Source organism: Prorops nasuta, unplaced genomic scaffold (assembly GCF_024137725.1).
Source record: "Prorops nasuta isolate Cenicafe-Biocafe unplaced genomic scaffold, Cenicafe_Pnas_1.2 PNAS00140, whole genome shotgun sequence".
Classification (NCBI taxonomy): domain Eukaryota; kingdom Metazoa; phylum Arthropoda; class Insecta; order Hymenoptera; family Bethylidae; genus Prorops; species Prorops nasuta.
The window spans coordinates 25122-51961 of record NW_027116937.1 but is presented as its reverse complement, the minus strand read 5'-3'; the positions used below and the strand labels follow the sequence as shown (position 1 = coordinate 51961).

The 26840-nt window shown below is 39.6% G+C and overlaps 1 protein-coding gene across 16 annotated transcripts in view; it reads left to right on the top strand.

Annotated features, from left to right (window-relative positions):
• The window catches only part of LOC136785047 (CUGBP Elav-like family member 1-A), a 49589-nt gene extending 22765 nt beyond the window's left edge, over nucleotides 1-26824 (top strand). The window contains exons 6-16 of one of the 16 annotated variants that reach the window (XM_066746049.1): nucleotides 14539-14744; nucleotides 17427-17558; nucleotides 18281-18554; nucleotides 19052-19147; nucleotides 19401-19442; nucleotides 19988-20017; nucleotides 20424-20546; nucleotides 20718-20765; nucleotides 21359-21589; nucleotides 22505-22660; nucleotides 24733-26824. In XM_066746049.1, coding sequence (XP_066602146.1) covers nucleotides 14539-14744; nucleotides 17427-17558; nucleotides 18281-18554; nucleotides 19052-19147; nucleotides 19401-19442; nucleotides 19988-20017; nucleotides 20424-20546; nucleotides 20718-20765; nucleotides 21359-21589; nucleotides 22505-22632 — 1310 coding nt within the window. In that variant the 3' untranslated portion in view covers nucleotides 22633-22660; nucleotides 24733-26824. Of the gene's footprint in view, nucleotides 1-3953; nucleotides 5135-14538; nucleotides 14745-17426; nucleotides 17559-18280; nucleotides 18555-19051; nucleotides 19148-19400; nucleotides 19443-19987; nucleotides 20018-20423; nucleotides 20547-20717; nucleotides 20766-21358; nucleotides 21590-22504 lie in introns of those variants that run through there. The other 15 variants (XM_066746051.1, XM_066746050.1, XM_066746048.1 and 12 more) reach the window with 15 other exon arrangements.
• Nucleotides 26825-26840: the final 16 nt, after the last annotated feature.

Genomic DNA, 26840 nt, shown 5'->3' with positions numbered 1-26840 from the left:
TCCTATACAAGAATCCTGACCATTCTCCTAGATTGCAGTTTTCTTCCCATTCTCCACACACATCTATGAAAAGTACTATTTAATAATAATTAAACAAATTACTATGAAATAAACCACAATTTTAACCCTTTGCAGTTCGCTGCTTTCACACAGACAAACATTATATTCCCTGAGAGATGAGACAGCGAGTGCAAATGGTTAACAAATATCAATATAGTGTTCAGTTGTATTAAAAAAAAAAAAAACAAACAAAAGTCGTCAAAGAAATTTATTATATTTAAAAATAATTAAACGTCTACAAATTACAATACATATTTACGAATGATTAACAAAATGTTTAAGGTGATACAAATTATTGGAAAAAATTAGATACAACATTAGAATGTCAAGAGTACTTGGAGTAAAGATGAAGCTTCGGGTGCTAAAAATTAAAAATTGTGGATAAGATTTTTATTCTTAACATGTCGTTATAATGACCTAAAGGAAACGAATGCTCTTATAGGAAAGTCAAGGAAGGGGAGGGGGGATAACTGTATACATAACACATTCTCTACTTAAAACTAACATACTTGTGTACATACATATGTCTGAATCCGATCGGTTTCATTCATGAACTTGCCGTAATTCATTTTCTCTTTGGTAAAGTATACGTTCGACAAGGGAGCGATAACTTTTTTATCAACGACTATAAAGTCAAAACTCTCGTATGTTTACGTTTCATCGATTAATCTCTACCTTTATTGCTTCTATAGTATTGTCATACGTTTTAAACAGAAGAAAACAATTACTGCATACACGTGCATTGTATAGATTGCAATAAAGGAATATTATTATCGGTTCCCTTTTTATCTCGATAGTTTATCTTAAACCGCGTGGTTAAAATAAAAATTCTACACAGAAGGGGCTCTCTATAGAATATGGTAATTCGAATACAGATACGTAAAGAATTTTATTGCCTTTTCCAGCGCGGTAAGATAAACATTTATATAGGTAGCCCGGTACTGAATCTAGTATTTATCCGAGTATATACATCCTCATAACTGAATTGTTTACAAATGTACTTGTCGTAAAATATTTCCCTGCAAAATTATTCTATATATACAACACACATACACACAGACAACTCGCCCTCTCACCGAAGCGTCAAACGCGTCAATTAACAAATCCGTTAGAATTTGCAGCTCGCACAAAATGAAAAATATAACCGAGTTTGCTCAACTTTTCGCTGACGCTTTAAAAAAAAATGAAGCTCAATGGAGTTAACGGCATCTTAAGTAGGCAAAAGTTGAGAGTTGCGCCAAGCCAAAAATCGAACAAAGTGAGTTAAGAGTTAACAAAGGCACAAGAGTTTTAGGTTTTCAAGTAGGGGCGCCCTCTAGCGTTGAAACCGCGTAGCTGCTCGGAGTAGAGAAGAGGTTAGGAAAACACGCGCATATATATACAGAAAAGAAAGGAAGGAACGAAGGAAAAAATAATAGGCGATAAATAAAGAGATGAGTGAAAGTTCCATGTGCAGGAAAGAAAATAGAAAATTATCGCAATCCTAGTTTATCTTGCGTTTCGAGAATATAAAGAGAAAGAGACGCTTTAATTCCTCGAAGGTGGGTGTGCAAATCCGTATAGCTGCAGACAAATGCGAGTTATCCGAGGGGACTTGTACATTTTTCGAATAGCTATTGGGTAATTCCAGTTTAAAAGGGGCGACATTTCCTGGTGCAGGCGCTCCTTTATACCGGAATTGTTGCAGGAGACACGTGAAATTTTACGGGTAACCGCGCGCAAAGCTGACGCTTGTTGTTTTTCAACGAGCAATAAAATTCGCGGGCAAAGTTGAGCGTTGGAAAAACTGCAAAAAGCAGTAGATGCGCCGGGAGAAGAATGCTAATGAAATATTAACGATGCCCGTCACGTGTGTCGGATCTGTAACACGTTTTTCCTAATTCAAATTCGGCCATAACTCCACGCCCTAGAAAATATACAGCCGCGTCACGCACAAAACACAACTCGCTGCTAATCAATAATGCCGACTATCGCGCGAACCATCTCTCCTTCCTTTCCTTAAAATTACGCAAAAGCCAGATTCGAGAGCACCGTTTCCGTTTCCTTATCGCTCGCTTGCTTTCTTCCACGATTTAATGACACGTAAAAAACGATAGGTCAAGTGCAGGTCCAAGTCGAAACACGAACGATAAATAAATTAGTCTTAGAAAATACTTCCAGAGTTTCATTCTTCAACAATTTTATTCCTTCTTCGAGAATATTATTCCGTCGCATCGATTCACTGGAAGTACGTTTATATGGCTTAAAGAGTTTCAGAGAAGAATTGCTTTTATAATAGTTTCACTTCTAATTACGTAATTTCAATTTCGGAAACCGAACGACGCTCTTAGTTTGAACTCTTCATCATTTCAAGAGAATCTGTCACGCGTGCTTGCTCGTCTTTTACGATCATCTATTTTCGCGTGGTGCTGCTGCAGTTGCATAAAGAAACGATTACTAAAGAGCAAAGAATGGCACACCACTACAAATGAAAGTTTTACCACCACTACTACTACTACCACGAACCGAGAAGTTGTAACGAGTCAATGGCACTGAGGAAATTGATAAGAATAAATGGGAGAATTTGAGAGGAGGAGGTGAAGAAAGAAGAGCGTGTTGCTTGCTAAATATACTCGTGGAAGACGAATGGGAGAGTGGGAGTATGGAGATGAGTGACGTGCAGCGCGCGAGAGAGGAGCGACCAATCGACTAACCAAGCAACAACGTACGTCAGTAGTGCTGCTACTCAACTCACTTGTTGAGTGGCGCCACGACGCGATTCTTTCAAACTATTCGCAGCCGATTTTCGAACTTTGCAGAATTTCCAAATCAACGTTCTCTATAAGTCTCCTCCTTAATCTTACTGTCCTTTTATTATTTCGGTTGAATCGTCGAAAGAAGATTGGTGAACACGAATTGGGAAATTGAGAGGTTGCGGGAAGAAAAGTAACCTAGCGTGTAAAACGTGAACGACGCGAATGGCGCGAATCAAGTGCAAGAGGAGGTTAGAAAATGTACTATATAACACGGTATGCGACGGCGTCGTTGCAGCTCGTCGTAGTCTGCCGCCGTCGGCATTATTTTTAACGAACACACAGGCTCTCTCAGAGTCCCGGGGGACGTGTGGGATTCTCCTGGAGCTTCCTCTCACCTCGAAACCAAATACCTCCGCACTATAACCCACCGAATTTCACTATTAGTTTTGCGACAATCAAATAATTTGCCCAAATTCATGACCCCTCCCCCCTTTTCTGTCATACAATTTTTAATCCCAGCAAAATTCCACAAATTCTCCGCAAGTTTCGTCAGAAGCTTCAAGTGTCGCGAAGAGTGCTGGCATTATTTAGCTGGCAAAACTGATTTACGAAACTTCCTTAATAAACCATTAAAATTCAATTGAAGAAATGAATTAGCGAATGCTTTAAAGCGCGATAATCAGCTGTTCGTTGGTGGCAGAATTCCCTAATTGAACAATTTCTCAAAGTTTTATCAGTCTCTCAACGTTCTTGAAATTACCTCTTTCTCTCTCTCTCTCTCTCTCTCTCTTTATATATATATATATTTCAAACTTTTTCCCTCTCACAAACACACACTGTATCCCATCTTGTACCCTCTGAAACGGCTTGGAAAAAATTATACTGACTGCTCTTTATGCTATAATCAGCTGTTCCCCACTGGGATTTTCCAAATGAGGCGTTCCACGAAGCTTTATCACCGTGCTCCAGTCGTGCTCGAGTAAAAAGCGAGCGAGCGCACGATTATCCGTCAGTTTGCCGGTCGTTCGAGAGATTGGCCGTCGCGATTAAAAGGATGAAGGAAAATATAGTGATGGTGAAGGAGAGAATAGAAAATAATGAAAAAGAACGCAGTGTGTATATCCGAGCTGCGCTGTTGCGTCGTCGTTGTCGTCGTCGTCGTCGTCGTCGTCGTCGTCGTCGTCGTCGGTGTTGCATAACGCGCTAATGTAAGTCAGCATCGTAAGAATTCGTTATGTAAGTGTGAGTGCGTGCGGGTATGCGTGTGGAGCGTAGCGAGTCAGGCACCGAGGAAGCTCTTCCCATAACTAAGTGCGAGTGGGCAGAGCACAACTGTGGAGAACGGTGGCCACCTCGTGACTCGAATGGTCGCGGCGTCGTCCCAACCAAAGCTCCGGTGGCCATCCCAATCCACAGGACGCGCGACGATTCACTTGACTCGCCGTGGAGGTAACACGGTGCACTTGTAGTGGTAACAGTAATAACAGGTAGTGGTAGTAGTGGTAGTAGTAGAGGCGGTAGCGCGACGTTGCTCGTAAGTAATAACGGCTGAGCCAAACGCCAGCTCACTCACAGTCGAGCATGAGCTCTCTCGAGCCGCCACGGACTAACTGTGCGATCGCCTGAAAAACAAACGCGATCTTCGGCGATCCTTCTAGTGCAACGCCGCGCGATGAACAGAAATCCACGCCGAGAGGAATCACCAATGTAATTGCATCTGTAACCGCGATCTTAAACTACTCCAACCAAATCCAATGAAAACTTTGTCTACTCGATAAGGATAATCTCTGCGAATGTACCAGATCAAACGAGAGGGGGGGAGGGGAGAGAATCGTAGAGACACGATAAACGAGTGAAAATTTTAAAGAATGTTCGCGCTTCCAGTGTCACGCGTATCTTACAACAGGATACGTCGCAAAGTTGTAACCACACGATAGTTCCTGCAGAGGGAGTTGATATATTTTTGTGAATACGTTATACCAGCTTGAGTGTGAAATTGCACATTTAATCGGTTGTTGTGCTGCCACGTGTAATACGAAAAGTTTGCTAGGGAGGCCGGTGTGTGAAAGAAAGAGAGAGAGAGAGAGAGAGAGAGAAGAGGTAATTCACGCCGGGCGATTAGTAAACTTGGAGTGTGCCAAGTGGAAACTCGCGTCTGTTAACTTGGATAACGAGTGGAAACTTTGCGATCGTCGATTTTTACTGTGCAATGGCGATGAAAAACCGGAAGCAAGTCAGTAGCGAAGGATCCGGCGTGGGAAGCTCGAAAGCTCGCTATCCGGCGATCAGTCAAGCTTATTGGGCACCGCAGCCTCAAAACGTACCTTACTGCATTCCAGGTACCGAGGATTCGTTAAGTTTCAGTCTTTTATTAACAGTGTGCTTTTCTCTCTATACTTTATTTCGTTGTGTGGAAGGCTTTCGAAAAACGAAACCCGAGCTTGATAAAAGACGACGCAATGGCAGAGAGACAATTATTATTGGACACTGCAGACTCAAAATGTACCTTGCTGAATTCCAGGTACCTTGGACCGATCAAGTTTCAGTCTTTTATTATCAGTGCACCTCTTCACATTGAAACAGTCCTTTTTTCGTTATCGACGCTGAAAGAAGCTTTTCGAAAAAGAAAGCTCTTGCTTTATAAGAGCTTGGACAAAATTCAGTAGATTATTACTCGACACTGCAGATTCAAAATAAATACCTCGCTGCATTCCAGGTACCGAGGGCCGATCAAGTTTCAGTCTTGGATTTCTTCTTCGCTAAAGCAATTTTGTGCCCGAATCGATAGTAAACAAAGCTTTTCGAGGAACGAGGCTCGCGCTCGATGAAAACAGAGGCAAAATTCAGTGAATTATTATATCGGACAGTGTATAGCCTATTGAAAACGTAGCTTACTACATTCCAGGTAGCTTGGGCCGATCGAGTTTCAGTCTTTTATTATCGATGCGCTTTTTTCTTTGATTCGGTTATAAAAGCCTTTCGGGAAACGAAGCTCGCGCTTGACAAAAGCGGAGGCAAAAGCAGGAAAGTTTTATATCGATCGAGGAGAGTCGCACAGCCGAGGCTGCAAGGTGACACCGATGAGCAAAGGCGGTGACGTTATGAATAGTCAGAGAGCGGTTCGCGAACCGTCGAAGAGAATGAATAAGTACGTACTTGCATAAATATACATGGCCTCCGCTTTGTACACTCGCTGGCCGAGTCGCGTATCGCATAGCATCGCGTTACACCGCATCGCCCACTTATATAGTTACTATATATATATATATATATATATATATATATATATATATTAATATAAAATAAAGGTGTCTACTAGTCCAGCAGTTGCCGAACTGCTCCAGCAGTTACCACATCGATCGATATTCACTCGATCTCTCCACGATATTTACTTTGCTGATATTACGCTATATTACGTACACCGGAACGAGCAGTCTCGTATATAAATATCAAGCTCAAACATCGAGCGCCCAGTTTCGCTATCTGCGATCTATCCATCGAGTCCCAACTGCTTTGAATTTCAAATCAAACTTTTCGCTGACCCACGCGTTTATTTTCGAAACGCTTCTTCTCTTTCTCTTCTTGTATTAATGTCCCTTTCTTCCTTTTCTCTCTCTCTCTCTCTCTCTCTCTCTCACTGGCTTTCTTATTTCTTTTACTTTCTTTCCTCTCTCAACTCTGAACCCTGTCAGTACCTCATTTGTATACAAGCAACCATCACACACACTGATTCTTATACATAACCCAACTTCCTTTCATATACCATTCTTCGGTTCATTGTACTGTATTAGAATTATCGGGGGAAAGCTTTCCAAAATTTCAGCCATGAATGAAGTATTTATATATTGTAATAAGCTCTATCTTTGAGTTTTTCTTTCACGCGTCGAGTCGTTTTATAAAAACGCATGACAAAGCGAAATGTCAAAAGCAAATAATCGATAATAATACACAAGTGCAAGTATATGTATGTATATATATACGTATGATTATATTCAAGCCAAGTTCGTCGACCAATCCACCACCCCACTGCCTAATCTACATAATAAACAGGAATTAGATTTCTTCGAGATTCACTGACCCAAACTTCCCTTTGCATAATCTTGTTGAATCTCTTCACTCTGTTAGAATTATCGAGGCAAAGCTTTCCAAGATTTGAAAGCCATTAGCGATGCATCTATATATTTATAATACGCGTTTCTCTCGCACGATGAATCGTTTTACAACGCTGTACAGAAAAACACGTGACAGAGTCACGAGTGTCAAAACAGTAACCAAACGTTTTTTTCAACGTAATCATCTCTCTCTCTCTCTCTATATATATATATATATATATATATATACTACCAAATGCAAGCACATGTAACATTATTCAAGCAAAATTAGTCGACCAATCCACCTCACGGTCTAATCTCCATAATAAACAGAAATTATATTTCTTGGAGGTTCCCTGACCCTCGGCACGTCCTTCCCTCCATAATATCCAACCGGCGCAGCTTCGCAGTCTCCTTTCAAACTTGTAACAGCAAAATAATCCTCTTTGGTTCGTGACTCTCCTTCGTAAGCGAAAAAATAATCGCAGTTTAGCTGAAAAGAGACCTTTACATAATATTCTTGCGCATCCCTCGCAATGGCAAACTTGTCGATTGATGAGAAATCACCGATAATTGCCTCATTGAATATTTTCTTACGGACGATTATTAGCGGATATCCAACAGGCTCTCTCGTTATTAAACCCAATTGGCAGTGATAGATCCATCGAAGCAATAATAGCTCGACGATTATATTTATTTTCCTTTTCTGCGCGTTTTAATTCGTTTAGTATGATACGCGGGTGAATGATAAGAAAAGAGAATTTCGTAGAAGGGGGGGGGGGATAAAATGCTGGTATATACATTAGAAAAAGATTGGATCTCTACAAGAAAAATATACAAGAACTTCCGTCGCACGATATTTCTCAGGGGTTTGTTCTTTGATCGCTCGGTGTATGTAATTAGCGGCGTTGTATAATTGATCGCATCGCGATTGAAAGATGTCGTTTAGGTGATTTGCGGTTTGCAGGCAAATGCAGTTGCAGTTGCGAATGAAACGTGACGTCAGCTTCGAATTGGAGTGTGTTAGGAGGTTCCGTGGGTTTTTGTCGAAGCGGGGGAGGGGGGGGGGTATTTGCTGCATTGCGTGCGCGTACAAACGAAAGAACATATATATATATATATATATAGATTATATATACATCGATGACTAATGAGTAGAGCGATTGCAATATGACCATGGATTCTCCTATTGTCCTCCACTGCCTGTCATTTGCAAATAAATCTCCTGTTAATTACGCCGAGTGCAAATATCATTTAGCTACTCGGTCGCACGTATCATCGGAGCCAGCCGGTTTTGTTACGGATTAGGCCAGCCAGTTTACCTTCCGCGCTAAAGAGAAATTAAAGCATCAGCCAAATGTATAGTCGAAGAGATCAGTGCGCGAAAGGGAAATGTTTGTGTTGCTAGTGCAAAGAATCGAGGCGCCACTGTAGCACATTTGGCCTCTCTCTCTCTCTCTCTCTTAACACACTCGATCATTCCCTTTTTGTCGCCCCCCCCCCCCTCCACCGTTCACTTTTTTTCCTCTACCACTAGCAAACCGTAACCCGTAACTTTTTCAAACTCATCGCAAACCCAATACGCAATTGCAAACCTCAAAACTAATCGAGAGCTTCCCACTATTGTCTCCTAGTCAAAAATGTCTATTTCCGTCCTACTCCCAGTATTGCGCATTTCTCGAAGGGAGAAAATTTGCCACGTAATTTCTATTTTACCGAATACAATACCCCCTCCTACGATTGATAATGTTCGCCGAGCCTGAGAGCCGGCATTAATTAAAAATTTGCTTGTTTATTGCGCAATGCCATATTGGATTTCCACGCGAGGAAACAGCTTTGTTCGTGCAGGCGAAGATAAAGGAATTAAATCGCGTTGTTGTGTTTCTTTTTCTCTGAGAAAACCTACGCGTAAAGATTATTCTTGTCAGGCACGAATAATTTTCTAGCGGACCATTGCTTTTGGCGTTCTTTTATTGTTATTAAATCTTTCGTATTAAAAATAGTTTAATAACCGCGGAAAACGAGCGCGAACTTTTGGGATTAAACTAAGAGTTTACAACGCGAATAAAATAATTTATTGAGAGTATTACTGAAATTTCATGTTTGTTTATTGAAATTGTTAGCGCAGAAACTTTGAAAATGTAAAATGGGTGAAATAGAGGGTAATTATTAGTGTAGGAGTTGATAGCTTAAAGTAACGTTTATTTATTAACATATTACCAATGAGCTTCGGTTGCAAATGACGCATTGTACCATATATCACGGGCGAATGGATTTTCCTGGTTCGAGTCGAGAAAGAAAACGTCGTTCGGTATTTATGATGAATTATTGGCATTGGTAATAAAGGCTGTTTGGAAGATTTAAAAATGAATAAAATAGAATATAAACATTAGTGCACGAGCATCGTTTGCAAATGACATATCATGACATATTTCACGAACGCGTTTAAAATTTGCCTATTTTCGAGTCCACAAAGAAAATGCGTCACTAGGTACATAAAGAATTATTGAATTTAGAGATAAAGAAAATTTGGAAGGTTTGAAAATGAGTAAAATAGAATAAGATAAGATTTTATAGAGCATATGAAAATTAGTGCACGAGTTGATAACTCAATATAACTTTATTTATCAATATTATTACAAACAAATATCTTTTGCAAATAATACATCAAACCATACGTCACAAACGCCTAGAATTTTCCTAATTCGAGTCGAGAAAGAAAAAGCTTCACTGGTTGCACAAAGAACTATTTAATTTAATAATAAAAAAAATTTGACAAAAATTAGAAATAAATGAAATAAAATGAAAAAAAAATATAGTAGAAAAAAATCAGTGCACGAGAATCAGCATTCCTCGCAAATAATACATTAAACCATATATCACAAACGCCAAGAATTTTCCTATTTCGAGTCGAGAAGGAAAACGTCGCTCGGTGTATAAAGAACCGGAGGCTACTCGTTGTGTAAGAGAAGCATGATTTCTCGCAGTTCTCCATAGTATAGATGTACTTATACCGTGCACGGGCGTTGCACGCAGTCTCACAAACGATTCATAGAAGGTTGGTGAGCATAGCTACCTGTCGCAACCCACTTAGCGAGTGAGTCGCCTTGCTACTATCTCCAATATGTACGCAATGCTGCGCGCTTTGCATTGGCTGGACGACGTTAAAAAAATCACGCGCATTGTCTTCGATCCAATTTAACAAAACCGATTAAAGTACGTCTGCAAAGATTTACTACTAAACCATCTCAATTAAAATTCAATCGATCCTATACCACCACGCGTAAAAATTCGCAATCCGCTTGGACTGAAAAAAATCATTCGGTAAGTATAAACATTGTTATTACAACGATGAACGAATCCAATGATGTAATGAAAAGGTTTACCGTTAAAAAAATTCTTTCCGAGTATAACGAGTGAGTCTGCTCGCTATACCATCACTAATGTATATATACGCGAAGCTGCACGTTTTGCATTATTAAAAAAAAAACCACGCGTTGTCTTTGATCCAAAATAATAAAACCGATTAAAGTACCTAAATGGGTAATCATTTACCACTCTGAAAAACCTCGATTAAATTTTAAACCATCCTATATACCACGTGTGAAAATTCGCAACCTAGTTACACTAAAAACAAATTTTTTTAACCAAATAAACATTGTTATTAGAATGATGAACGAATCCATTGATACAAGGAAAATGTTTACCGTTAAAAAAATTCTTTCCGAGTACAACGAGTGAGTCGCCTTGCCGCTATCGCCAATGTATACGCAACGGTGCAAGTTTTGCATTGGCTGTGGACGACGTTAAAAAAAAAATCACTTATTGTCTCCGATCCAATTGAATATAACCGATTGAATTACGTCTGGAGTTATTTACCGCCCATGAAAGCCGCAATTAAAACCTAATCGATCCTATAACATCACGTGCGAAAATTTCTTGCGAACGTGTACGTAATACCTGAGAGATAAGAGCGCTGCTGGCGAACGTTATGAGAACGCCAGCAGGAGAAAAAATACTATAGCGATTACGATAAGCTAATCTCTTTTTATTGTTATTTTTATTATTATTGCAATTTTACGTCTGAAATATACGCTAGACTGGAAGCGTTGAATATTCGAGAAGTAATTGCCTTATCTCTCAACCACTGCTGCATCTGTATTATAATTTTTGACCCACATTTTGTACACTAATGAAGGACCCCGACTGCGTTTTTTACGACGCGTGTAACGCTGCCGGGGAGGATAACCGGCGAGCGCCTATTTCTCGTTATTTGTTTATTATCGCTGCGAGCGTTTCATCCGCGAAAAAGCGAGCAAATTAATTTCCCTATATTGGCTATTGGAAATTTTTTAACACCCGGCTGTGCGATATGATGCGTTGACAATGCGCGACGCGCGGTGCTTATTTTATATTGCACGCGGTTTTCTTTGCCATTTTTTATCGTGCGCTCCTTCAAGGACGTCGCGCGCGCTTGCACAAGAAGAGGAACGTGGTAATAATAAACTAAACATTTTTTCGCTCGAGCGTGATAACGCAGGTGGTAAACAAAGGTAATTGATACTTTCCGACGGAAAGCATGAAAATGATATTTCGAGCAAGACGATGAGGCCCGATATTTCAATGTTTTATATATATAGTGTATTTTTAATATTCGATCAAACGCATGGAAATTTACCGTTTATTCGTATAGAGCGGACATTAACTGTAATATACCTCTCTCTGTCTCTGGTTTTAATCTCATATTTTATTTAACAAGGTCGGCCCAGCATTTTTTTTCTCCAGATAATAAAAAGCAACTTTTTTGGCAGTCTATTTGAATTTTGAATAATATATTTCACGGAGGGAAAAGATAAATATTTGTGCACGCTCAATATTGGCCGAGTAAAATTATAATCGAAAGAAGCGGATAGAGTGTACCGGTGTGGCGTTGATTTCAAAACAGTAGCTTCATCACTAATCTTTTAAGCTGATATAACCTAAATAGTGCAGAGGCGGAGAACGGGCATTTACGCGCAATAAAATACCTTGACGTATATGTACATATATATATATATATATATATATAAAAGTCCGGCACTATTATTTATCATTATTATAAAAATAATAGACCACCGGGTATATAGATACATAGTGTATTATAGCAAAAGAAATAAAATAACACAAAAACCGATGATGATCTTAGCATAATTATTTCAACAATTCCAATTTACGCGAGTCCAAGCGTATCAATGGCTAAAAAACATAGAAAATCAATGAAACATTTCTAAAAAAAAAAAAAGCGGAAAAAGAGTGGAAGAATTCAGCTAGTATTCATTTTAACGCAGAGAGCCCCTCATTTTAATTAACAATCCTCCAGAAATAAAGTCATAAATGCGCGAGTATGGAATAAAGCGCGTTCCCATAACAATTGTTACGTCAATCTTTTCATACAGTTTGCGTCTCGTCTCGGCGCTACAGAGAAGTATAAAAAAGTCTATTCAAGAATGGACTGCTGCGAGAAATATCGAGGAAGAATCGCGCGTTATATACGTTCTACTCGTCGGATAAAAACATTAAATAAATTCCCGAGGCAAGTTCGCTAAATTTAACAATATATATATATATATATATATATATATATATATATAGAGAGAGAGAGAGAGAGAGAGAGAGTAAAAAATGTGTTTCGTCAATTTTGCATAGCTGGTCAAGAGAGAAAAGGTGAAAGAGTTGGGGGGGAGTGGAATATTACAAAAGGTATTACACGCGCAGCGATGCCATAGGCATTACACGTATTCCACGGAAATAGCAGTGATTTCGTATGCGAGCTGCGTTTCATTGTCTCGTTGGTTGTAAGTGTGGAGGTGGATGGACGGATAAAGTAAAAGGCGGTGGGATGCTCACCTGCGGATCACGCTGTGTATATAGCGTTGTTCTTGTACCGGAGACGTATACCTGTCGGTATACGATAAACAGTTAGAGAGAGGGGGGGGGGGGCAAGCGAGAGTCATATATTATATATATATATATAGAGAGAGAGAGAGAACGAGGCATCAACCGGAAGGAACTAGAGGACCCTAAGCCCATACAAATGCTCGATTAACGAACTCCATAGATCTTCCCCGAGGCACGCGCTAAGAATACAGAGTGCACGTTCCTTCCTCATACCCCCACTCCTCTCCTTTACTCCGCACTACCATACGTATAACACAATCTTCGCACATTAATCTGTCACGCTTATGTGTATATTTATATATGTATTTATGTCCGTGAGAGTGTATATGTGTATGTACACATTCGTCACCCCACTGGCATTCGCAGAGAGCTTCTTTTGTAATGGCACACGTTGCTAAGCGCATTGCATCGATGCAACGTTCTCATGCAATTGAGCCAGAGACACGGCATCGAGGAACAACCACCGATTGGACTCTCCGGGAAATCGACAAGGCTACCGCCCCGCCCGCCCGGCGCCGGCTCCACTCGCTCTTGCTCGCCTTCCTTTCGCGCTTCCATCGTCCATTACCCAAGCGAGCAAGAAAATATCATTTCAATCGTGTCCATGACATAGAATACATCTATCCAGAGCACGCCAACCATACCGATAATTTCAATATCGGCTCGAACCGCCTTTTCATGTTAATCCAGCCGCGAGACGTTTCATCATTTTAGTCGTTCATTTGCAAAGTCACACTTGATGGATTTTTCCTCGTCTTTCTTCTTACCAGAGTCGTTCTTTATTTTTATTTATTCTCTTGTAATTATTATTATTGCCATTGTTAGAATGTTTCATAGTCTTTGCAAAGTTTTGTTCGGTAGATTTTTGTTAATTTATTTTTGTCTTGAATTGTTTATTTTGTTTGTTTTATTGCAATTGGTGCTATAGTGCAATTTTTAGAGTCTTATCGTCCAAATTTTTGCAGCGTTGCCGTTTCTATTACTTTTGCAAAAGTTGCACTTGGCAAACTTTCGTTCAGCGTTATATAGTCGAGTGATTTATTTTACTGATTTTCCTGTAACAATTATCAGGCATTTTGCAACATTTCCGTCTGGACATTTGCGAAAGCTACACACCTGGTACACTTGGCTCACTATTTTCTCGTCGAATATCGTTTGCTGTACTCATTTTTCCTGAATAATTTTCATAGCTTTGTTGCTGCGACGTTGCCTCTTTGTATACATTGGTAAAAATGAAACTGTGGCCTCGTCCCGAGTCGAAGAAAACTGGCAACTTAGCGAGAAGAATAGATATTTACACTGGATACATTTACGTCGATCGTAGTCTCCTCTCCTCGTCAAGTGGCTTCACCGTTGGCCGTTATTATTCGGTCCAACCTTGACCGTGTAAACCTGCCGGACGCGATAAAGTAACCGTGGAATATTTTCTAGCGTACGTCGGTATAGAAACGGGCGACCCTTTGGTATTTAATAAACATTCCACGAAGGCCACGGTTTGGTACAAACCAAAAGCAGCATTTTTGTCGAGAGACGAAAAAGCCGCAGGGGGCTCGTGCTTCGTTGTGGCTCTCCTATTATTGCGGAATAATGATAATAATAAACAAGAGAAATTATCGAAATATCAGTATTTTTCTCTGCGGTCCGAGTTAATGATTCTATTATTCTTATTATATAGCTCTTACGCAACTCAACAATCATTTTTCACGATGTTTCAGAACGGAAATTGTTCGTGGGTATGCTTTCGAAGAAATACAACGAGAACGATGTAAGGAGTATGTTTGGTGTTTACGGAACGATCGAGGAATGTTGGGTACTGAGGGACGACGCTGGACAGAGTAAAAGTTGCGCGTTCGTCATCTTCGCCAGCAAACAGAATGCCATTAACGCCATCAAGGCCCTTCATCATTCGCAAACCATGGAGGTAAGTTCTTCCACATTTTTCTTTGTGCTTCCCTTTATTATTACACACACACACACACACACTTTGATCAGGTCAGCGCCTATTGACTCGTCAACGATAACGCAATTATTACGCATGGTTGTACGTAGTTAGGTTAGACTCTCTTACACATACATATGCGTTTCTGCGGGACCTATAAAAGTGCATTTGCATGTTCATAGTTTTAAACTAAAAAAAAAAATTTAGTCTGAAAATATTTTTATTAAGTTAATGAGCAAGTTTGTTTATTGATATAGAAGTAATTTATTATAATAATGAAATTATTCGTGATTCATTATATTAATAAAGTTTCTGCATCATTGCAACAAAAATTTTTACTGGTTGAAGATTTTTTCCAAGTGTAGACTTGGTTTATCTATATCTGTGTTTTTGCAGGGCCTACAGAAATTTTCTCATACGCTAAAAATGGGAAACTTTCGTCGGGACCTGCAAAAACACTTTTGTATGGATCTAGCCTTAGGCTTGCCATGTTGCCCTCTTTCTCCTAAATGCTGTACTCTTTTAAGCGAATTGTTTAAAAAATTTAATAGACAGGTTCATAATATTATTAAATATTTAAACAATTACATTTTTCCTCATTAAATTCTTTTGAATAATATTAGCTTTTATTTTAATATTTCTAATGTGTCTGGATTTGAAAATGATAATTCTAACCACAGTGTGACTAATCCAACTCGCCTCAGAACGTAGATGCAAAAAATTATTTTATTGATTGCACGAGTACTTTCGATAATTTTTTCTACTTTATGTGGAATGTAAAATAATGTAGTTTCTATAATGTTAATATTACAGTATATATAATAAAAATGGCATACCTCCTGGTTCGTTCTATATATATAAACAAAATAGGTATATTATATAAAAGATTTTTTTTATTTCTGCAAAATACTTTTTTTTCTACGTTCCCTTTAAATTGTACCAAAGCATTCAACTCACATTAGGCTGCCAGCGATAGCGCAATTATTACATGCAGATGTACGCGTGTATCTCTGAAAAATAATATGTCCGTCGCGTGTATAAGTATATATGTACGTGTGTATGTGTGAGAGGAAACGTTACGCAGCAAGAGCCATTAATTTTTCTCGGTCCATCAAAGCTATCCTTTCACCATTTGCGAAAATTATAATAAAGCGTCCTTGCACTATTTTCCCCTATTTCAAAATTCTTTTATCGATAACTTTTTAACGTGCATATTTTCCTCGTTATTATCCCTGTCCCCTTTAATAAAACATCGACTGAAAAACTAGAATTTTTCACATATACATCCAACGTTTGAAATCTTTTCTATTATATTTCTGTTTCAATATTTTGTTCACTGTACACCGAAAAACCCCGACGAATCTTTGTAAAATGGGTCCTTTAATTTATTATCAACAATCGCGTATAAACAAAGCATCAATAATAATCAACTCGACGCAAACCAGTCAATAAATAATTTCTATCCGAAGAACCGTTCTCGTCACTCATAGACGAACCGTGTCCTTGTTCTATTTCTCATCATTCCGAATAACATTACCATTTTGTAATCCTTTCGATACTAAATATATCGTACAATATACGACACGTCTCGCTAATACTATATTCAAACCGAAAACAAACAAAGTGACAATACTTGATAGAATAAACGAGAAACGATGAACCGTGCGAATTTGTTGTACGTGTTTTCGACGTTGTTGAATAAATTAATAATCGATATGCCATAGAATATCTTTGTACAGAAACGTGTTTTGTTGATAGATTTGTGCACGTTCCCAGAAAATAGCTGCTGTTGCTGCGCGCGTAAGAGAGAGAGAGAGAGAGAGAGAGAACGAAAACGTTTGTGTATATAGTTATATATATTATCGTTTGGGTTTGGGCGTGAGATGCGATTGAAGTGGGTCGAGAGGGAATAAAGGATATTTTCTTTCTTGGACAAGCGTTCTCCAGTGTACAAACACGGCAAGTGTCCGTCTTATCTTCATTCAGCATGAGTTTCGTCTAAAAGTTAAAAGCTCTTCTTCTTCTTGCGATTCTTTTTGTCGTAAGACTCCCTTATAACACACGATGTTAGTCGATGGACATTGGCTCGATGCCACCGTAGCTCGGGCAAAACATCCGCGCTGATCCACAACCCCGGCTGATCACCAATTTAACTCCAAGTAACTGAACCGAGCAAAGAAAGAAGCTCGAACGGGCCGACACCTCGACAATTCCAAGTGCGCGTGACTTTCCCCCTACGGCTACTTCCTCTTTTATATATGGAGGGGGGAGGGGGACCCACTCCACGCCGCCTATTGGAACCGCGCTACAACTCACACACATAGTGGCAATTAAGCGATCATTTCTAACTGTATAAATTAACAAAATTTAGGGACAGTTTTTTTTAATCACATTCTTTCGAAGTTTGTTCTACTTTATTTTCTCTCCTATGTTTATAGTCTTTATGCATAATTTGAAAATTAAAATTTTGTGGAATCATTACCTTTTCTCTGAGGATGTCTCTGTATGGATGATCGGAGTAGAATGCCACTGTGTAGGTGTGCAAATAGCGAATACTCAATCTTAACAAAGTAGTCTTTACAAATCCTCCACAATCACGACTATGCAATAAAATTCTAAACAATTTGATATATATTTCTAATTTTGATAAATTTCATTCTACAGGGTTGCTCGTCGCCGTTGGTCGTCAAGTTCGCCGACACGCAAAAGGAGAAGGCCCAGAAGAGGATGCAGCAGATCCAAGCCAACCTTTGGAACATTGCAGGAGTTAACGTGGCCCCTCATTATTTGGGAACCGTCAGTTTCTCATTACTTCTTCTCGCTTAACAATCCGGTTAATCTATCATTGTTTTCCGTACACTCATTTTACACTCAATTTACCCCTCGTCCGTGTGTCCTATCGTTATTAGTATTTTTACCATCACCACTACCCAGACTCGGCGATTTCACCGAAAGCCAATACCGGGTCCAGTCTTACATTGTAAATTAACAGTAACGCCTAGCGGCGGCTTTCTTCCCATGCGAAAAGTTATTTCACCGTTGCACTTTTTGTCAATCTTAGTCGCGCTATTCCTCCCACGGTCGATCCGAATAATGCTCCGCATATACCGAGTGTCTAGTAAAGTTTCTATCTATTTTACATATAATTCGCTTGATTTACAAGTCGTTTTGCATATAATCAATTTTGAGCGGGCACAGTCGTTGGACAAGTTGAGTGACGCACGGTGATTTTACTGTGACGCCAAAGTGGCCCAATGTTCTTTATCATCGAGTTGGCAGGGTGTTCCAAAGTCACCGGATTTAGGATCGACGCGTGTATGTATGTATGTGTGTGTGTGTGTGAATACCCGTGATGGGACGCTTCGCGCTTGTATTTGAGAAATTACGTGCGAGAGAGAGAGAGAGAGAGAGAGTATCGGAATGATAGATGATTACGTTAATTGCGTTAATTAAACGTCGGAGAAAATCCGTCTCTGGCCAATGTGCTAAACTATTTGTGATACAGAGGCATCTTGCAGAATGACACGCACAATCTGGCACCTAGCTCGTTGCAGCTGCTACAACAGTTGCAAGCAACGGCCAATGCAGCCACTCCGGTGGCAGCGAACGCTGGGGCCAGCGCCTTGTCCAGCGTGCAGCACCAGTTGTTGCTGCAGCAGCACCTCGGCCTCGGCGCCACCACGCCTGCGCAGCCCGCGCCTCCCACGGTGCCCACCTCGCCGGAAATTAATCCTGCCAACCTTCAAAGCCTGGCTACTCTCGCGTCCTTAAGTAATACGGCTGGTGAGTATGGTCAGTGTCACCCTTAACTTTTTTTTCTTTCTTTCTTTTTTTCTTACTTATTTCTTCCATTTTTTCTTATACTTCTCCAACCATTTCTTGTCTCTATCCACTCGATTCTAACCTTGTCAACTAATTTTTGGTATTTTTTTAACAACGCTGCATTGCGTTTTACTGTTTTCTCTCTCTTTCTCTCTCTCTCTCTCTCTCTCGTAGCTTTGTTAAATTTTAGTTTACACTGTGAGACAAACTGATTAGTGTGCACTTGAGCTAACTTCGCTTGGTACTCTTTCTTCGTTATTTTCCTATACTGTACCTTGGTTAAAATGCACACTTACGAATGAATTTTGTACAGTGTGTACTCTAGGAAGTTGTGAGTGAGAGAGAGAGAGAGAGAGAGAGAGAGAGAGAGAGAGAGAGAGAGAGAGAGAGAGACTGGAAGAAAGTAATATTGTTTATCCTTATATTTCTTGTATCACGACTGATGTTTTTTTTTTTTGGTTCCACAGCGAATTTCGGCGTATCCCCGATGAGCATGCAGAATCTGGTGACTTTGGCGGCTATGACGGGAGGAAACACTAGCAACCTTCAAGTATCACCTAGTGGTGAGTACAACGAGAAGAGGAATTATTGGATGATCCGCAATAACCTTTGGATATTTTTAATACGCTTTCTACTAATTCTCTCAGGGCTCAAATTTTTATACAATAATACTCTTTAGAATTATTCAATAATGTAGTTCATTCAATCCGTATTAACTTTTTTTTTTAATCATTCTTGCTTTATAACAAATCAATCGCAATATCGATGCGTTACTAACAGCGATGGTTAATTCCGGGACTGCGTTGTGTGTTTCAGCGTTGAGCGGACTGGCAAATTCGACAGCAGGTATGTCGTTATGTACGTGTCCCATTGCTGGTAGAGTATTAACCACTACTAAATTAATTTCAATCACCGCGAAGGGATCTAATCGAATGAACATTCTAGTTTGATCACATCGTTCAGTTGAGTGTACGCATATTCTGTTCTGCTGCATTGTGTTCTCGTGCCAATGTCCAAGTAATCATTGCATCCAATCTACTCTCAGCCCATCGCATGATAATTTCCCCTTTCGATCCTTTAATACAATTGCCCTCGCCGAGTCTAACATCCATCCATCCATCCATTTCTCCTACGAACAATAGTCCAGACCAACCCTGAAAGGCAGCGCTTATTCGCATTAAACAGTTAACAACAGTGCGCTCGTGATTAACAAACCTCTGTATTTATTACTGTGTAAATATATCACATGTTTTCTACCCGACGTTACCTGCAAATATTCGACAGAGACATTAGCCTGAGATCCTTGGATTATCCCAATTAACACTCCACTCACTCGTGTATTCTTCGCATTAGGAACAATCTTTTCTCAAGTTTTTAATCAACCATATTCTTTTTATATCCAGCTGCGCTTCTTGGAAAAACCAACAATACAGGTGAGATCACACTATCAAGACATCTATAGTGAAACTTGTATACCAAAATTACAGATCAGTCTTTTCCAAAACTCCTAGAGCTAGCATTGCACAAGCTTTGCAGATTAGATTAGTAGTGGAATTAATTTAGAAAATGTAAGGTGTGCATTAAGAGAGAAACTACTGATTTCAAAGGACTGAGAGTTTTTGTAATTCGTTAATTTGGATGATTAATGTTTTTGATTGGTTCAAAGCGGTAAAAAAAGAGTCAGAGATAAGGATATAGAGAAATCGAGCTTGTAATGAGGGTGGGAGTAGGGTGAGGGGGGAGAAGCAGTTAGTAGTTACTTACATCTGGGTTGACTCGAATGAAATTGTGGTGAAATTAATGGCTTCAATTGTCTATTTTCTGTACATTGTTTTGCAGGGTCGTCCGGTGGTAATCTGAGTCCTGTAACGTCGCTCGCTCTAAATTCCTTAACGGGGAACCCATTAAACGGCCTACAGGATTCCTTGAGCAACGCTTATTCGAGTTTGCAGCAGTACGCAGGTAATTGCGAGCCTTCTTAAAGCCCCAGAAATTGCAAAAACGGTCGTAGCGGTTGATAACTTTTTTCCCTCCCCCTATACATCTTCTTTCTCTCGTTTCTTTATCACTCTCCATCTCTCTTCAATGCATAATATAAATCTATTAATAAGTATATAACTGTGAACGTTAAAGCTCTCATTGGAAAGACGACGCTGACCGTGGAAAAGAAAGAGTTGCATAGTGAGTAACTTGCACAGTTTGCAAGACGTACCACTCTCGTTTTTGCTCGTCTAAAACTCTTCTTTTGATTCTCCTTCTCCTTCTTACTTTCGTTGCTATATATTGTTTACTATACTACTATTCTGTCGTTATTGTTTGTTTTACTCTGCTGTTATTATTGCAATTATTATAACATCAAATTGGTTTGCTTGATAAGAGAATATTTTATTATCACTAATTGTATCGGCCAAAGAGAAACTTTCCAGTGGTAAAAGACATTTTTTATAACTTTCTTCAGACTCGAAACACCTAATTTGTGCGAGGTCGCCTTGCAGTGGTATTGTTGTGGTTATTGTGATGCCATTTGTATCGTTATTATTATTATTCTATAGTTTTTTCGAGAAAAGAAATACAAGAAAAAGTAAGAAATAGAAAATCTAAGTTGGAGAGTTTTGTCGAAGGATTGCAGAAATTTTCTCTAAAGGCGGATCCAATGTGTCGAGCTCTCCCGCACCAAAAAGAATTTCCCCATCGACTTAGTTGCTAGTTATAGGGAATAAATCAATGTGATCTGCGCTCTATTATTATATTACTCACGGATCTTGCAATTTCAGGGTTCCCCGCGTTCACCGCTGCTGCTGCAGCAGCTGCAGCGGCTGCGCAAAATTCAAGTTTCAGCGCAGCTGGCAAGAGAATCGAAGGACCTGAAGGTGCCAACTTATTTATCTATCACTTACCCTCGGAATTTAGCGACGTGGACCTGGCGTCGATGTTCGCCCCCTTTGGCAATCTCATATCAGCGAAAATCTTCATAGACAGGCATATGAAGACCAGCAAGGGCTTCGGTGAGTCAAACACGAATAAAAAAAAAAAGAAAAACCCTCGTGAACCTTATTTTAACCAATTAATTGGAATATCAATTATTACAGGTTTGTTCGTCTCGGTCGTCCCTTATTTCACTCGACAATTAAGAGGAGGACATGTACTGACTTTACAGAGCGTTTTCACCTGAAAAATGGTTTAATACAAATTTAATTTGAAAAATTTTGTTATTTTAAGCGAAAGTTATTTCCCCGAGGATTCGAAATTCAAATAATGTTGATTTGGAAATACTGAGATTTCAGGTGGAGTTACTCTGTAATGTCTGTATCCAGCTTGTTATAAATTTATTATTCAATCGCGATGCAAAGACTGAATCAACATCACGAATGGCAATTTTGCTAGCTGTCTAAGAATCATTTTGACCAAGTTTCAAAAGTGATTATTCAAAAAGTAATAATTATATTGTTGATAATTGATGTTAAAAATGTATCTAGATCTAGGGGATGAACGAAACCTTCGGTGAATATTACAAATACAGAAAACTGAAAAACTGTCTTTTTAAGGCAGTTCGAAAAGTTGCCATTCTCTATTTTAAACCTTTGCATCGCGAATGGACCGTGGACGAATCTACCAAAAGTGTAGAAATCACAACTAACACTATGGTTGCCAGAAAGCATGTATTGTAAAAAGAAAAAGTACAACAGAAGAATTATTAGTTTAAAAAAATTAAAATTTATGCAATTTTGCAGAAAAAGGAAAAATATAAACAATGAACGCTCCCTTCAAAAGAAATATTCTGGCAGCCCTAGTTCTGAGAAACGAACAAATCTGGATTAATTATTGATATCCCTCGTATGAGGTAAATAAGAGAGAAGGAGAGACGGGGGTGTAAATTGTGTACAAGAAACGTTATATGAAATATTGGCTAAAAATTGCAGGCTTCGTTTCGTACGACAACCCAGCAAGCGCGCAAGTGGCAATACAAGCAATGCATGGTTTTCCAATGGGAACGAGGAGGCTGAAGGTACAATTGAAACGGCCCAAGGACGCATCCAAGCCATACTAGTTGGCTGTGTTGGCCTCGACAATCCTCCGTAGGTAGATACCATGCAGGAACAGGATAAACACCGGCTCGGGTGTCATGTTTTCAAACCATCAAACTACTCTGTTGGTAAAAGTTCAAAACAGTAAATACGGGTTCGTCGAAGTCCTTGCTCTTTTTTAAGGATTCCACCGCTTCGATATACAGGATTCCTAGATAGATATTTTAGTTAAACATTTGTCACTGTTCACGATTCTTCGGTAGACTATCGAATTTACCCTCGATAAGGAGGATCTAATGCTCTCTAGTCATTCGGGATAGATTCTCTTTTGCACAAGGGGTCCAAAATCCACTTCTTTTTTTTCCATTTCTCCTAGTATAGTTTTTGACTTTAATAACGATGCTGTGATATTTTAGGAGACTACGATGGATTCACTGTTAGATTATATTATACTATACATAGAGGCGTAATGCTGATTACGTCTATATCGAGCAATCGGATTTTCTGCTCAGTCAGCTTCTCTTCTAATCGCCAGTCCGTCCATTTAGATCTTAACGAACTATTTATAATGATCTATCGTCGATTTTCTTCCAGTTCTAGACTAACTGTTACATTCTTTTTTACGAAGAACAAAAATCCTAGCAAAATGTGTTCCAAGCTTGTAATACATAATACATATTTGTCTATGTAGACTGTGTGATTTTCTGGAAAGTATTATACAATGTTTCAAGTGGATCGTATTAATATAATCATGTTGTACTTGTAATAGTGGGATTTGGAATATCCAAACGATTTCACCGTGGCTCAATTAATCCGCTTTACACGAATGATTTTTTGGCACGCGCGTTCTCTTACTCTCTCTCTCTCTCTCTATCTTTCATTCTCATTCTTTCTCTCTTTTTCACTCTCTCCTCTCTCTATCTCTCGTACGGACAGATTATCAAATCCTTCCCAGCTGAAATCATCCATACGTGGTACACATTTAAATTTACTATAAATGCATAATACATATTATACGTAATAAATAGTATACGTTTAATGAATGGCTGCTATTAAAGCTTTCTATGTTAAACTTTGTGCACAACAATTTTAAAATTACATTCGTATATATATATATATGTATATATTTATATATATATATATGTATATATATATATATATATATATATAGTATAGTTGACTAACACTGTATTAGCTTCTTGAGAAAGGTACCATAGCAAAATGCTTGTTTTTCTCGATTATTACACACGCGAGTTTTTAACTAAAATCCATATCACAGCAGAGACAGGCGCTCAAACAAACACAAGTCCATTGACTCGTTTCAACAAAAGACAATATCAGTAGATTTAACGTAAAATCTAGACTACAGAGTTGTGTCGTCCTTCTATATCAATATCGTTTTTTAATAATCATTATAATCAGTGATAGAGATATATCATGAAGGCTCTTTTAAACCTCATTCCTTTTCATCGAGTAGAAGTTTACGCGCATTTTATTACGCAGATCCCTTATTAGTGTGAAACGGTATGTGGAATTTGAGACGTTCTCTCGTTACAATGCACCACGAAGTTTGATGGTTACTGACGCTATGATGCTTTATTAGCCGGTAGTACTAACACACACTAGCCTCTGTGCTTTTGAGACATCGCCAATCCCCGGGCACATCTGTTGTAATCAATTACAGTATGAAACCCTCTGTCTATCAAATTGTAAAATGTAGCCGCACTTGTTAACGATGAAAGTCTCTAACAATTATATCTAAACTCGTTGTTGTAATCCTGATTAGAATCGAATCTGCTCTAAACTGGCGATGTTGATGAACTCTCTTAAGCGTGTGGGGTGCATTTAGGAGAATTCTCTCAAGACTTTGCAGGACATCGTGATCGAGACACGCCATCCTCCTAGATCTTTAATAATATAATAGTAATTATTGTAACTATTACCACAGCTGACTATATCCTCCAGTGTTGTAAAATTAAAAATGAGACTTTGTGCAAAACTAACGCTTTGGTCCCCCTGCAGGGTCTTTGGATGAATTCGCCACTACACGCGCCTATTATTATACGTATTTGGTGGGTGTGACAGTGACTAACCTGTCCGTGTGTTTGTTTATGTGCCAGCAGGTGGCCTGTGACGTTGTGACCGTGTACTCTCGATCCAAGTCGGCGTGCCATATCTGTAATCAGTCGGTCGATAGTCAGTCAGTCAGTCAGTCAGTCAGTCAATCTGAAAACTGTCGTCGAATCGGGCGAACGTTCTTTCGCACGGTCGCTTCTTCACACTGAATCACCACACACACATACACACACAAAAAAATATATATATATACATATATATATATACACTTATACAAGTCGAACGAATACCTTCACATCCCTCCTCCCTTCCAAAACCTTCTTCCCCCAATCTACTCTTCACCATCGACTCACCTACCACTACTATTACCACTACCACTCTGCACTGGCCAACATAAAACTCTCTTATCTCATCATATCATTCACCCAAGTGACCATGTCGAATTCATATATCACACAACTCGGTGGCCCATCAAAATTTATCCAACCCACCCCTATACCCACAACCATTCTTTCTCGTACTTAGTCTTTTTCAAATCCAACCGCAATTCTCTCCCCTAATCCTCGGTGATACACACGCGACCCTTAAAATCGTCGAATTGCGTGGCTCGTTGCACTCCCTATTGCTAAAGTTCTACCATCACCTGCACCATCATCATCATCACAACAACAACAACATCTACTACTGCTACTGCTACTACTACTACTACTACTACTACTACTACTACTATCATTGAAAGGCGGTGCGAGAGTGATAAGATGCGAGATCTCTCCTCGACCTCGGCTTGCTGTGAATTTCCCAAGAAATCAACTGAAAAACGACAGCAGACACGCACGCACCCTCACCGAAGCAGGCATAGAGCACCAAAGGGTGGAGGAAATAAGTAGGGACGACGAGTCAAGTGTTTGTTCACTTGCAAGTAGTACGAACCTTGCTTGGCCAAACTCGCACCATCCTCTCTCTTATTTCTGGTTTCATCCCCCCTACACACCTGCAGTCTCTGTACATAATTCAAGAAAACGTGTGTCCGTCTGGCTCACTGGGATTAACGTTTATTCTTCGTGCGAGCGTATGTCTGCGTTTGTTATGTACACACTAGTGTAGTGCACGTGTACGCGAACGCATTGGCGCGATACGTCTGTATAAAATAATGCTGCACAAATATCGTAAATAAACTATTTACACGCCCGTGCGTCCAACGCGTACACGTGCAAAGCGATGATCGTTGAGAGAAATCCAAGATTAATGTAACGCGAGCACGATTTTCAAACCAGTAATTGTTGTAACGATGATCGAACGCACGTTCAAAGTACCAAGAGGGTTATTATTCTTAATTGATCGAACCCCTCGAGCTATCGTTAAATCTCGTCGAGGCACGCAGTGTGATAATGTGATTAAGAGTTTGTTCATCGTTATAGCAATTCAGAAGGTTGCGGAGGACTTCTTGTACGTTTTCATGCTTTCCTCCGAGCTTCCGAATGAGTCGAGCGATTCTCAGAGATATTTTCTTATACTTGTGATTAACGTGAGATGTAAGTAGTAACAGATCGCTCGTGTGTAAAAGCGAGGATGTGGACGACCATCGATTGTGTTCCGGCGGCGTAAGCGAGATTTCAACGAGTGACGTCACTTGTGAGTGGGGAAGAAAGCAAGAAGGAGTCGCGCGTTGAAAATTTGCCCGATGCTTCGACGTGGCGAAGTTGCGTTCCACTCGAGAAGGACATTCTTGGGATTCTTGAGGAGCCCTTGAATGGCGAGCTTCCGCCGATCGAGGGATCCGCATGCTAGTGGATAGCTGTGTGTACTATGACCGATATGCGATAGTTATTTTTCTCGACAAAGCACCAAGATCGTCGCTGTCATTTTACGTACCTGTTTGTGCACGGTGGATTCGTGATCGATGGGAAAATAGTGCACCGACTCCACGGGGCATCAGGCGAGGAATAATCGTGCACTCGTTGTTTCAATTCTTCTCTTGCGAGAGGAAGGAACGCGTGAAAGAATTTCAGGGAATAGGCGAACCCGCAGCTTAGTATTCGCTCTTGTAGAAAAAAAAATTGTTAAGATTATTGTGAAAAAGAAGCTGATCGGGATGAGAGGACATACCAGAAAGAGGAAAGTGTGAAGCAAACGAGTGAATGATAGAGTGAATTAG